This window comes from Blastomyces dermatitidis, assembly GCF_000003525.1.
Source record: "Blastomyces dermatitidis ER-3 genomic scaffold supercont1.10, whole genome shotgun sequence".
In the NCBI taxonomy this organism is placed as follows: domain Eukaryota; kingdom Fungi; phylum Ascomycota; class Eurotiomycetes; order Onygenales; family Ajellomycetaceae; genus Blastomyces; species Blastomyces dermatitidis.
The window spans coordinates 2,415,332-2,429,701 of record NW_025544783.1 but is presented as its reverse complement, the minus strand read 5'-3'; the positions used below and the strand labels follow the sequence as shown (position 1 = coordinate 2,429,701).

At 48.3% G+C, this 14,370-nt stretch overlaps 1 protein-coding gene across 2 annotated transcripts; it reads left to right on the top strand.

The window, feature by feature from the left end:
* On the top strand, positions 1–14,337 carry BDCG_08200 (the record flags this gene model as incomplete). Of its 2 annotated transcripts, XM_045423972.1 has the most annotated exons (8): positions 1–848; positions 1,006–5,005; positions 5,082–8,840; positions 8,925–9,032; positions 9,093–9,167; positions 9,261–13,175; positions 13,253–13,597; positions 13,666–14,337. In XM_045423972.1, 8 exons carry the CDS (start codon positions 801–803, stop codon positions 13,758–13,760), a joined length of 12,345 nt encoding a protein of 4,114 aa, XP_045282457.1. The 2 variants fall into 2 exon arrangements, with proteins under 2 accessions (XP_045282457.1, XP_045282458.1); XM_045423971.1 differs by having other exon boundaries at positions 801–848; positions 5,082–9,032; positions 13,666–13,760.
* Positions 14,338–14,370: the final 33 nt, after the last annotated feature.

Sequence of the window (14,370 nt, the reverse complement as noted above, 5' to 3'; positions counted from 1 at the left end):
TGAAGTCATCCCACTTGGTGTAATAATGGGTGATTGGACCATCTTCATTCTGAGCTTCGTAGAAGTTCGAAGTCCCATATCGATTCGCGGGCAAAGATGCGATATGAACAAGGGTCTTGAGTATATATCAACAACAACACAGCATCCAGCGTCTCACAGATGATGTGTCAGGCAAACCGAGATGAGGTGCGTGGAAGTTTAGTACAGCAAGTTTACCGCCGAGAAGCTCCGTTCTGTGTATTTACCCGCGTAATTTTACGCGGTGACAAACAAGGCAATAATAATTTTGGCAAACCAACATCCAACCGACGACTCCTAACAACGCCCAACAAACATCTCTTCTTCACTCCATCGCCACGATCCCCTCTACCATCAAGCCTAGGCTCAGAGTCAGTGACTTCGTAATTAGGATAAAGTGCTCAAGCTTCTGGGAATACGACCTGCACTCGTTCTCCCCCTGCTCACAATTTGGGCTTGTCTTTACCCGTCACGTTTGGCCCATACCTGACTGAACCTGATCGATTGTCACCTTTGCTCTCTAACCGACCCGATCGACCTGAGCTATCTACTCAACGCATCAGATTCTTGCTTCTTAAGTCAGTATCTTATCCAGAGACCACTAACAGCAGGTCCGCAAATCAAGGATACAAGCCCCTAAATAGACCCCCCTCCTCAGTCAACCTTGTGGCGACGCAAGGCCGGTCAAGCAACACTTCTAGCGGAGCTTCTCGACCTCTACCACCACCAGGCTCCTGGTAGTGCGCAACCTCCCATGGTGGACTACAGAGCTATATTCTAATATGGGGAGAATAAAGAAGGTGGCGGGCCTTAAACATGAGGCTACAATCGTAAGTTGTATTCGCCTTGTCGTTTTTATATCATTTTCCTTCTTACCTCAGGTTCCCCACCATATCAATTTTATACCCGGCGGGTACGGGTATTGGAAATCTTGATTTGAGTAGGGGCACTTCTTTTTTATACTAATATCTTTTTCATTCTCTATAGTCTCCCGCCTTAGCTACCTTCGTTCAACAAACCACTAGCGTTGACATTCCGGAACTTCCTTCACATCTCTTGACCTTCCCTCGCCGATGGCCGTTCCCCCGAGGCGATCTCTATCATTGGATTGTAGTGCTGAACCGGTTTGATGCGATCCTTCAACAAGTGGTGGAAAAGTATGACCTCCATTTAGGCCCACAGACGAAGCCTTTTGGCCGCTTGGTTCTTCACGATGCATGCGTCTCCGCCGGTATTGCAGCAACGACCCAAGAGTCTGAAGCACATCTGGACAAGCTTGGCTTTGGGCCTGAAGGAGATCGAGAGTTAGTCGAGGCTCTCCTATCGTTCTCAAGACTGCTGCTGGAGAAATGCGGCAATCGGAGCCTATACAGCAGCAGCGATCGCTTGAATGACTTCTTGAATACCACGTCACTTTCCCTTCTTCAGAGTACGCTCCGTCTTGGTGTCAGCTTGGCCCAGCGATACTTTTCCAGACAACGACAATCGAATAGTACTCATTTCCATCAGAGCTTACTTGCCACACACTACAATATTGAATTGGAGCGTGTTCAGAAGCTTGCTGCGCCGTTTCCCAAACCTGCCCCTGCTAAGCCAACTGATAGTTCATCTATTATTAGCCTTAAGGGAAAAGAAAAGGCCACCCAGGTGCAGGTTGGCCGTCGGAGTTCCGTCACCAAATGCAATGCGAATGATCTAATTGCCCTTACTAAGGAGCCGTCTGATGCCTCGGAGCCCAATGGGATCCCTGCTCTGGCCTGGGAGGAATGGGCTAGTATTAGCATGTCGTATTACACGCCCTTTTCGGACACTGCTGAAGTTACCACTTTGGCAGGAGCCGGGAGCACCCCGAATCCCCAGCATGCCCCCGCGACCCCGACTCCTTTGCGTAGAGCTTCTACTCACCCCAGCTCAAGATTGAGTAGAAGTTCAGCAACGGATGATTCACCAACCGCTCCACTAACCAGCTCTCCAATCTATAAATACGAGGAAACAAATAGAGGAATTAAAAATCTAGAGATCCCAAGCTCGACGATAGTAACCACGAGTATTGAGGAAGTTTTGCAAACGCATCTGGAGGAACTTCCAAACGACGCCTCGAAGTATGAGTTGCTACAACGACTTCGTGTTGCATATGCTCTTGCAACTTCCGCAGAGACCAGGCGTCAGATTCTTGCCATTAGAGTCCTTGCAGTCACAAACTTGGCATACATTTATCCGGAAACTCTCTTCCAGCAAAAGGTCCTTAATCATGATTCTGATATTCCGAAGCGGCTGCAACTTGCCTATCAGCTTGCCGAGTTTGTGCACCTCGGTGTCGCAGGTGATATTACCGCTTCAACGCTTAATCAGACCTTCGCGCTCAACTGTCTCGACGCTCTGGCAAAACATAAATCCCGTTCTGCGGATGTTTGCGCGGCCCTTAGCGTGAATGTTAACCACGGAATTCTCATGTTTCTCACGCGCAAGGCTGTTGCAGACCTGGCCATCGAGGAGAACGCGGACGACCCACCTGAAGCTGACGACTGGAGAGAGACTCTGTTTGCACTCCTTCGAACTCTTCCAAATGCTGGCACGCGAACTCCGGAGACTCTCGTGGCGGCCGGATTGATTCCTCTGTTTGTCGACATCTTGAACCTCCGGACGGATAAAGCAAGAAAAATATATCCCCGAGTGATGGAATTCTTGGATACTTTTGTTCATTCTGTTCGAGATGCGTTGGCAACATTGGCTGGAGCCAAGGGTTTCCATGCGATTTCAGATCTAATCTCTTTCGAGACAAAAACGTCGTTCGATTCGGTGGCTAAGGATGCGGGAATTCCGGCACATTTTAAGACGCCCTCCATCGATTACCAGATTCCCTACTTCCAGCAGCAATCCCTGAGGTGGTTATTCAAGTTTGTCAACCATGTAATGCAACATAATAGTGGTGGATTTGAGCGTCTACTTCGGAATCTCATCGATTCGCCTCCACTTCTAACGGCTCTTCGTTTGGTCCTGGAAAACGCCCGTGTCTACGGGTCCCATGTATGGAGTGGCGCAGTGAACATTATGAGCCATTTCATACATAACGAGCCAACCAGCTACGCTGTTATTGCCGAAGCTGGGTTGAGCAAGAGCCTCCTCGAAGCAGTGACTGGCCGGCCCGTGCCGAGCGATACAACAGATGTCAACACTGCCGCTAGTGATATTGAGAACAGTGATCATGCCCCAGCCGAAACCCGACCCCTGTTTATTCCAGCCCGTGCAGAAGCCGGCGATCATGAGACTCTCAAGTCTAAGATTGTCAGGGCTCCGGATCGCAAGCTTGCTGAAGCAATTTTGCCTTCAACCGAAGCTATCGTATGTATCCCCCAAGCATTCGGGGCTATCTGTCTGAACCAAGGAGGTCTAGAGTTATTCCGAAAGTCAGATGCCCTTGAAAGCTTCTTTGATATATTCGAAAGTCCAGAGCACGTGAAATGCATGAAGAATGATTCGAATCTTGTTCGTGTTTTGGGTGGCTCATTCGACGAACTCGTTCGACATCACCCCCCTTTGAAGTCTGCGGTTATGAGTGCTGTTCTGCTCATGGTTGCTCGCGTAGCCCAACATTGCAAATCCAAAGCATCTGAACCTGGACTTGGTGCGAAGCTCTGGACTGAAGGAGAAGATGGAAAGCTTTCCATAGCTGGGGGAGCTTCTTCATTGCTTGGTGATATTGGCTCTGCTTTCACTTATACTCTTGGTAATCAGCAACCCCCTTCAGAGGCAGAGCCAGCGGGGCCAACAGAACCAGCAGATTCTGAGATGAGGAGTGTCACAACGACTCCCGGGGATGGAAACGCGTTGACACCTGCGAAGAAGCCGGAAAATGGCGATTTCAAGGACCTTGATGCGCATGGGCTTTCTGTTCCCAACTACATGTTCCCTGTTGTGAAATTCCTAAATGCTTTTTTCGAGAACCACACTATCTGCGCCAGTTTTATCGAGGCAGGAGGGGTGGAGTATGTCCTTGATTTTGCCACCCTTCAGAGCCTGCCATTCGATTTCCATAACACGGAAGCGAGTCAGCAGCTAGCACAAGTAATCCACTATATGGTTGAGGTGAAGCCTCACCTTGTGCTTCCTTCGCTTCTGAAACGGACCCAGGATGCAGTTGATCGTTTAGCTCCGTTTTGGCGACAGTCTAGTCAAACAGGATTTTTTGCTCCTTTGACAAACCCATCGAAGCAAACCGAGGATACTGCCGAAACTCCAGGATCCGAAGATGTGAAGGCTAAGGGGGCCTATTACACAAAACATCTCGTCGCAGTCCATACTCTTACAGATATCCTCCGCGAAGCATATACACCGCCGATCTACCCAACCCGTCCTAGCCAGCAGACATCTCCGTTTGTCCAGGTAAATTTAGCTGATAAATATGTTGCTCTTGTCAAGCGACTTGGGTCCTTGCATTCGGCTTGTGTCTGGGAAGAAATCTTGCTGCAGAAGGATATGCCAGAATCTTGGAATGAAGCCACTAGAGTTCCTGGATATGGGTTTGATGGAGAGGAAGAAATTGAACCGCTAAGTACTTTACCCGTAGATGATGTATCAGAGCCTGGGGATGTGGCCACTGAAGATGCAACTGGAACAACTGTTGCTGGAACGGACCCTGCCCATGGACTTCCCAACGGCGAGACCACACGTCGAAGCGCGGTTACTCAAACCTCTGTTAGCTCAGAGAGGGGTGCGACATTTAGGAATGTGAAAACTCTCCGTTACCTGCTCAGTTCTCTACCATCCTCTATAACTGGTTTCTTCCAACTTTTGGGTCATGGTCTCATCAGCAAACGGCGAATGGATAACTATCAACGGCAAAAGGCCGGCAACGTTGCTGATGCGATTGCTTCGATGATTCTGGAGCAATTGAACCTTGACGCGCCTAAGAAAACAACCTGTGTAAAAGACCGGTTTTCGTATCTCATAGTCATATTGTCGTCGTTCTCTCAGTTACTATTTGATAGTACGCTTTTCCCCCGTCCAACATCCTTTCTTTTTATTTTTTCTATTCGTGAAAAATGCAACTAACTTACTTGTAGCTACCGCTGAGCGTCCACATTCTCATTGCCTGACGATCATTCTATCGGCTTTCAAGAAGCTAAATGGGATCCAGACAATGAAAGGTTTGTGTGGTTTATTCCTGAATGAGATTAAGAACCTTGGCCCTCAAGCTGGGCAGGATAGTACTTCAAAAGATGTTCCTGCACGTCTGGCATCTGCTTATGGAGGGATTAAGATTATTCTTAATTTCTTTTCCGAGATGACATCTGCTCAATATATTATCGACTCTACCCAGACTCAGGCAATGGCCAGCACCGGCGGGGACCGTGACCGTCCTGACTATTTTCTTCCAGCGCAATTCTTGGTTGAACTTCGAATGGAGGTCATACCAATGGTGCAAGAAATGTGGAGTTCCGGGTTTGTGGAAGAAGCGTCGAGCTCTATTCTGAAATCTCTGATTGACATTCTCCGCTCTGTCCTTGAAGGAGAATATGAAACGGGAGCCTTCCGTCGTGGTGAAAGCCTTCCTGCCGTTTCAGCGGCGACTCCAAGAACCTTCACGTGCCATAGGGAGCGTCTGTCCACACTAAAAGAAAATGGTCATGACGAAAATCTTGCCCGAGAGGCCCTCTACCGCTGTAATAACAGCGCGCCCGCTGCCGAAGAGTACTGTGCCAGCCAGAAGGGTCTCCGCCCACCACCTAGGAGCCCAGTCCCTTCTCATGAACTAGAGCAAGCGACAAGTAGTAGTCCCTCGCTCCGTGACAGCATCTTTACCAACCTTAGCACCTCGCAACCGCCATCAGACGGCACTCAGATTTTGTCTGCAACCCCATTCGATATCGCCTCATTGTTTCCCCACCTTACCCAACCAAGTCCAAACGTCGAGGAACGTGGAACAAACCAAGCAGAGAGTGCAGCAACTCAAGCTGCCCAGAGTGAGGATACAACGAGTACTGGTGGGCTGCTCGCAATGAGCATTGATAATATTCTTAACGATCAGGGAGGATCCCCGGCTGAAGAGAGGAGCATGTCTGCTCAGCGCGCGGAGACCGCTCCTCAACCTCCACCAACTAGCCAACCGGCTCCTTCTCCAAAGCGGCGGGAGGTAGTAACTGTTGAAGACCTGGACAGTGAACGTGATAACGTCCGAACCAACCTCATTGAACGATGTCTCGATGTATTGAATGGTCATCACGACATAACTTTTGAGCTCGCCGATCTTATTGGGTCTGCAACCGCCAGGCTCCCTGACCCGGTCAATTTTCGTCGGGAGGTTGGTGAAACGTTGATGCATTTCCTGATATCTCTCCAGATGGAAGAAAATTTCCAATCATCAGGAAAGAAAATAGCGGCGTACGCTGGCTTGTTAGCCTTGGTACTGCAAGATAAGGATGTGTATGAAGCCACTCTTGAAGAGTTGAAGGAAAATTTCTCGAACCTGCTTGGCTTTATCCAAATCCCATCCTCTTCCGCTGAAAAGCCTACTGATGAATCATGTCCGTGGATTCCGCAAGTTTTGCTCATTCTTGAAAGAGTCCTTTCCGATGACGTAACGCCACCTTTAATTCGGTGGAACCCACCAAGTCCCGATGGGTCTGCCGGACCAGAAGAGCTAGCACAGCTTGAGGAACCAGTTATTCCGTTTTCTGACAAGATGGAGCTTTTCGAAACAATGGTTGATATTCTCCCTCGAATTGGCAAGGACGAAACACTCGCGCTGTCTGTTTCTCGCATGCTCGTCATCTTGACCCGTGAAAGGGATATTGCCGTACGGCTAGGAGAAAAGCGCAACCTTCAACGCCTGTTTGTCATGATCAAGCAATTAGCTAGTGGTTCAGATGACAGACTTCAGAATACATTTATGCTGATCTTGAGACATATAATTGAAGATAACGATACCGTTCGTCAAATAATGAGAAGTGAAATTGTTGCTGGTTTCGAAAGTCGATCACCACGTCAGACGGACACCACAGGATATGTGCGCCAATTCGCCCATCTTATATTGAGGAACCCGATACTATTTGTGGAGGTTACGAATGAGAAATTAAAACTACAGCGGTACGACTCACACCAACGACCACAACTCCTGGTCCTGAAATCCGAAGCAAATGATGCGGCTTCTCGGCGAGATCAGGGCCATTCTAGCCAGGAGGACAATGAAGGTTCTAAGAAGCCAGAGTCTGCCGGACCTCATACTGAACCTCAAGATGGGCAGCCAGCTGAAGGCAAGGAAGCTAGGGAGGACAAGGAGGGTAAGGAAGGTAAAGATGGCAAGGAGAAGTGTAAATCAACTGAGCTCAAGGCGCCCGTTGTTGAAAATCCTGATGGGGTGATCCACTACCTGCTCTCCGAATTACTCTCTTATCGCGATGTCGACGACAAGGAACCACCCGCAGAATCTACAGAGAAATCACTACCCCGCACAGAGTCTCAAAGCGATGTAGAAATGGCAAGTGGACCAGCGTCGCCAACTTCATCTACTTCGGGGACACAGACTAGCAAGACTCCCAAGAAGACTGAAAAGCCTCAATTTAAGGCAGACGAGCATCCAATCTACATTTACCGCTGTTTCCTATTACAGTGTCTAACTGAGCTTTTGTCCTCATATAACCGAACAAAAGTGGAGTTCATCAATTTTTCGCGCAAAGCTGACCCCTTCGCCACGACCCCTTCGAAGCCACGCTCCGGTGTTTTGAACTATTTACTGAACTCGCTAGTTCCTATCGGGACACTGGATCATGGAGAATCTATCCCGTTCAAAAAGCGGGTCAATACGTCTAATTGGGCGATGCGGGTGATAGTTGCCCTCTGCACCAAGACGGGAGAGTTTGGCGGGCCATCCAGACGTCGCACTGTTGTAAATGACGACAACGAACCTGAGCTCCTATTTGTCCGCAAGTTTGTCCTCGAGCATGCCCTGAAATCCTACAAAGATGCCAATGCTTCGACTGAACCTCTTGATGCGAAATATGCCCGACTTCTTAGTTTAGCCGATCTATTTGATAAGATGCTCTCAGGGGGCACAAGTGGAGATGGCACCACGCATTTTCCTTCGTCTACTCGGCAGGTTGCGAAAACTATGTTTGAAAAGAATTTCATTTCAGCCTTTACAGCGTCTATATCCGATATAGATTTGAATTTCCCTCCAGCAAAGAGGGCTGTTAAATACATTCTTCGACCGCTGAACAAACTAACACAAACTGCAGTCTTGTTGAGTGAAACATCAAGCATTCCAACCATGCCAGGGCAAACCGATGAAGATGATGATATATCCTCGGCGACCTCTGTATCGGATATGGAAGATGAGCGGGAAGAAACCCCCGATCTTTTCCGACATTCTACGCTTGGCATGTTCGAACCAAACCATGAGGAGGGTACTACTAGCGAAGAGGACTCGGAGGACGATGAAGAGATGTACGATGACGAGTATGATGAAGAAATGGATTATGAAGAGGATATGCCGGAAAACGATGGAGAGGTCGTTAGTGACGAAGATGAAGAGGATATGGACGAGCGAGGGCCTATTGAAGGTTTGCCTGGGGATTCCGGTATGGATATTGAAGTCCTCATCGAAGGAGATGACGATGACGACGACGATGATGACGATGACGATGATGACGACGACGATGAGGACGATGAAGATGACGACGAGGACGAAGAAGGTTCGTCGGCCATGGACGATGACTTGATCGCGGGTGAAATCACTGGAGACAATGACAACGACAGCCTCCAGGATGGAGACGAAGGTGAATGGGAAAGTGAAGATATCTCGGACAATGATGAGGAGGAAGACGGTATGAATCAACTAGAGAACGAACTGGGTGATTTTGCTCAAGGAGACCACGGGTCTAACTTGCAAAATGTGTTACGGATTCTAGGGGAGCAAAATAGAAACCGCCTTGATATTCACCGTCTTGAATTAGATATAGGAATGGGAGAAGAACTTCATGACGACCTGATGGACGACGAAATGCAGGATGACCAAGGTAAGATTCTCATTCTTCCCACTCCTAACTGTTTGCGATGTCCTCTTACGATTTCCATAGACGAGGATGACGAAATTGATGAGCTGGAAGGGTTGGACGAAGTGGACGACGATGAAGACCTGATCCAGACCTTCGGTATGATATTATTTTTCTCATGTTATTTGTGTTATTTTTTGCCTTTTATGTTTACTTTTGAAAGGGAGTTCTTGCTGATAATATATGATACAGATTTCGATCACGCAGGCCAATTTATGTTGCATGACACTGATGCATCAATGGATCACCGCCACGCGCCTCATGGTCGATTCCGTGGAATCCCTCCCCCTCCATGGAGCATGTTTTCTGGAGGCCTGGGAAATCGTCACGGTATCGTACCTATCCAGGGTTATAGAACCCATCGGAATCAAATTCCCTCACGTGGAAATGACGATGGGAGCAATCCACTGCTACGTCGTAACGACCGCCCTACGGACGTTGCGCCTGGAGCTAGAGGTCCTCCCGAAGCTTTGAGTGATTGGGTCCATGCAATTGATCCTAACCACCAAGGGCGTCTTCTCTCGATGGATAGCCCGGTTACATTCATGAACGCAATTATGCAAGCTCTCGGTCAAGGTGGCGGTGGTTTTGGTGTGGTTAGCCGACCAGAAGGAGTCCGTGTTCGTCTTGACCAGCGTCCTATTTTCACCAGTCGTATCCAGGATTTGTTTGGCGTTAGTCGACCCCAAGCGACCACTAGACGTCCTCGTGACGATCCTTATCAAGCGGTCACATTTGTCCTATCGACAACCTCGACTCGTTGGCAAGAAGAAGCACGACTCTTGTTTAATAATTCGTACTTGGAGAAAGCCCAGCGGGTTGTAAATTCCCTCCTTAAAGTTCTTGTTCCCCCGGCTATTGAAGAAGAAAAAGTTAGACAAAAGCAATTGGAGGAAGAGCTTAAGCGACGAGAGGAGGAGAGAATCGAGCGAGAGCGTCAAGAACAACTCGCGAAGGATGAAGCTGAGCGGGAGAGAAAACGGAAGGAGGAGGAAGAGGAAGCGTTAAGGCGTCAAGAAGAAGCTGAGAGAGCCGAGAGAGCCGCTGAAGAAAGTGCACAGCAAGCCGCTGAACATCCTGAAGGAGAGCCTATGGACGGTGTGCAGCCTACTGAACCAACACAAGAACAAGCCGCTGCTCCAGGCGAGGGCGAGGCTGCGGCGGCCGGCCCTTCCGAACCTGCGCCCCGGGTTCACACCACAATCCGCGGTCGCCAACTTGACATTACTGGAATGGATATTGACCCAGAATATTTAGAAGCACTTCCTGAAGACATCCGTGAAGAGGTCATAATGCAGCAACTCACTGAGCAAAGATCACAGGCTGCTGCATCCGGCGAAGAGCCAAGCGAGATAAACCCGGAGTTTTTGGAAGCGTTACCCCCTGATATCCGTGATGAAATTCTGCAACAGGAGGTCGCTGATCGTCGACGACGTGAGCGAGAGGCTGCCCGTCGAAATGCAGCTGCAAGTGGTGGCGCAGCTGCTCCGGATGATATGGATCCTGCCAGCTTCATTGCTACGTTGGATCCTTCCCTAAGACAAACCGTACTCGCTGATCAACCCGAAGAAATTCTTGCATCTCTTGGTCCTGAATTTGTCTCGGAAGCGCGCGCTCTCACGGGGCGAAGACTTGCTCAGTTTGCCGATATAGGCAGGCTAGACCAGCGATCGCGACCTGACGCTGCTCAACGTGACCATGGAGCCAAAAAACCTCAACGCCGTCAAATTGTCCAGATGCTCGACAAGGCTGGCGTAGCTACCCTCCTCCGTCTCATGTTCATGCCTCTGCAGGGAAATGCACGGCATCATATCAATGACATCCTTCATAACGTCTGCCAAAACCGCCAAAATCGTTCTGAGGTGCTAAGTCTCCTGCTTCTGATTCTCCAAGATGGAAGCGCGGACGTTTCTGCTGTCGAGCGCAGTTTTGCTCATTTGTCGCTGCGTGCTAAGACCCCAACAGCGGCGCAGCGGACCCCACAGTTGAAGCGAACGTTGTCATTGCCAGTTCCTGGTGCCAATAATGACGTCACGCCTTTGGTTGTGATTCAACAGTGCTTGGGAGCCCTATCTTTCCTCACGCAATACAATCCCCATATCGCATGGTTTTTCCTCACGGAGCACGACACAGCGGCGTCCCTCAAAATGAAAGCGCTGAGGAAAGGAAAAGGCAAAGAAAATAGAGCCTCTAAGTTCGCGCTCAACTCACTCCTGTCCCTGCTTGATCGCAAGTCGATCATGGATAGCCCAAGTTGCATGGAACAGCTCTCAAGCCTTCTCAGTAGCATCACTCAGCCATTAACGCTCCTCCTACGAAAAGACAAGGAACGGCATGAGAAAGAAACCAAGGAGAAAGAAGCCAAGGAGAAAGAGGCCAAGGAGAAAGAAGCGGAACGCACCGAAGCCACTGCTGAAAGTACACAATCTGCGCAACCCACCGAGGCTCCTCCCCAGGAAACTGAGGGCACTCGTACTGCCGATGAGACTGCTCCGCATAGTGATACAACGATGGCTGATGCTGGACCCACAGAGCAAGGTCAAGATCGTGCTGAAGGTCAAGAAGAAGCGAGTGGGTCATCTATTGAAGAAAAGGCAGAACCTTCAAAACTGGCTGAGGAAGAGAAGCAGAAGAAGCCTCGTATCCCTGAGCCTCCTGTGGTACCAGAACACAATCTTCAATTAGTTGTCCGCATCCTTGCTGCCCGAGAATGTAATGGCAAAACTTTCCGAGAGACCCTTTCGACCATCAACAATCTCTCCGCTATCCCTGGAGCCAAGGAAGTGTTTGGTAAAGAATTGATTGCCCAGACACAAGCTCTAAGTAATTCAATACTGGGTGATCTTGGCGAACTTCTTCCCCATATTAACCAAGCGGAGACTGGTATCGAGGTGCAGGGCATGGCGCTTTCCAAATTCTCTCCTGCTAGTTCGGATCAAGCCAAATTACTCCGGGCCTTGACTGCCCTTGATTATCTATTTGACCCAAATAGGCTTGACAAGGAGAAGTACAGCGAGCCCGAGTCGTCTAATAATGAGGATGTTTTGAAGATACTCTATGAAGGTACCACATTCGGACCTCTGTGGGCGAAGTTAAGTGAGTGTTTGCATTCTATTCGACAGAAAGAAAGCATGCTCAATGTGGCCACGATACTTCTGCCACTCATCGAATCACTTATGGTTGTATGCAAGAACACCACGTTGAAAGATGCTCCTCTCTCAAGACATGGACGGGAATATTCCGTTTCTAGTCCCCCACCCGAGTCTGGAATGGAAGCCTTATTCTTCAACTTTACGGAAGAGCACCGCAAGATTCTCAATGAGCTTGTCCGTCAGAATCCTAAGCTCATGAGCGGCACGTTCTCTCTTCTCGTCAAGAACCCTAAGGTATTGGAGTTTGATAATAAGCGCAACTACTTCACACGTCGGATACATTCGCGTGGCAGTGAAATCAGACATCCCCATCCTCCTTTGCAACTCTCTGTTCGCCGAGACCAAGTTTTTCTGGATTCCTTCAAATCTCTCTACTTCAAGACTGCCAACGAAATGAAATACGGCAAATTGAATATTAGGTTCCATGGCGAAGAAGGTGTTGATGCCGGCGGGGTCACTCGTGAATGGTTTCAGGTTCTAGCACGTGGCATGTTCAACCCCAACTATGCCCTATTCATCCCTGTGGCTTCTGATCGCACAACATTCCATCCAAATCGCCTCAGTGGAGTGAATCAGGAACATTTGATGTTCTTCAAATTCATCGGAAGAATCATCGGCAAAGCTCTATACGAAGGACGTGTGCTTGATTGCCATTTTAGTCGAGCCGTCTACAAGCGTATCCTCGGCAAGTCTGTTTCTATCAAAGATATGGAAACACTCGACCTCGATTATTACAAGTCTTTGCTGTGGATGTTGGAGAATGACATTACTGACATTCTTACTGAAAACTTCTCCGTCGAGTCTGATGATTTTGGCGAGAAGCAGACAATTGATTTGGTTGAGAATGGTCGCAATATCCCAGTCACACAGGAGAATAAGGAAGAATATGTACAACGCGTGGTTGAATATCGCCTTGTTGGCTCTGTCAAGGACCAGCTGGACAACTTCTTGAAAGGTGAGAAACTATCGTCATACAACAAGTGCAGTTTTGGGTGTATTTGAACAGACGACTAATGTCTATTTTTTTTACAGGATTCCACGACATTATCCCTGCCGATCTTATTGCTATATTCAACGAACAAGAACTAGAGCTCTTGATTTCCGGGCTTCCCGAAATTGACGTAGATGACTGGAAGAATAATTCTGAATATCATAATTACTCCGCATCCTCACCTCAGATCCAATGGTTCTGGCGTGCAGTACGATCATTTGACAAGGAAGAACGTGCGAAACTTCTTCAATTCGTCACTGGTACTAGTAAAGTCCCGCTCAATGGCTTCAAAGAGCTTGAGGGTATGAATGGCTTCAGCAAATTCAACATTCACCGAGACTATGGGAATAAGGACAGGCTGCCTAGTTCCCATACATGCTTTAACCGTAAGTGTAATTCCATTGTTCTCACAAGTTTGGTATGAACATCTATCAGCTAACTTTGGATGCAACAGAGCTCGACTTGCCTGAGTATGACAGCTATGAAACCCTACGGCAGCGGCTTTACACAGCAATGACTGCAGGCAGTGAATATTTTGGTTTCGCGTAGAGGGAGCAAAATTGTGTACTTGTCGTGAATTTTTGTGTTTTCTGTTGTTATTTATTTCCCTTCTGATTTTTTTTTTTTTTTTTTCCCAGCCTCTTTCTTTCCAAAATCCCCTAACCACAGATATATCTTTGTCATTTCCATTTTATGACCTATGCACTATGCATTTGTTTATTCAAAGCATCTGGCGGCGCGCTCACCTTGATATTTTGTTTTGTCACTTTTGTTTTGTTCACTTTCTGTGTTTTTTTACCCTGATTCCAAACTGTACACTCGAACGGCACGGGTATTCGATTTGTTCTATATCGGAGGGGAATGGACGGGATAGGGGAGACTGTACTTCCAGTTTTTCTTTTCTTTATACTCCAGGTAACGGGGACCACGTTTCACTTTTCTCTGTCAAGATTGAGCAGGGATGCAGTCTAGCAACGGAGGAGAGGAGGTCGCCAGCCGGAGTGCAGGCCAGCTGCCGTGTCTACTTTCGCTCATTGCTGTTGATAGCCACCGCTCAATCTATCCCCTTGACATCCATGTATCTAGCTTAGCACTCTTAGAATTAAAAGTAGAGATCTCTTCCATGTTTTGCCTATTGAATTTGACATTCAAGAGATGT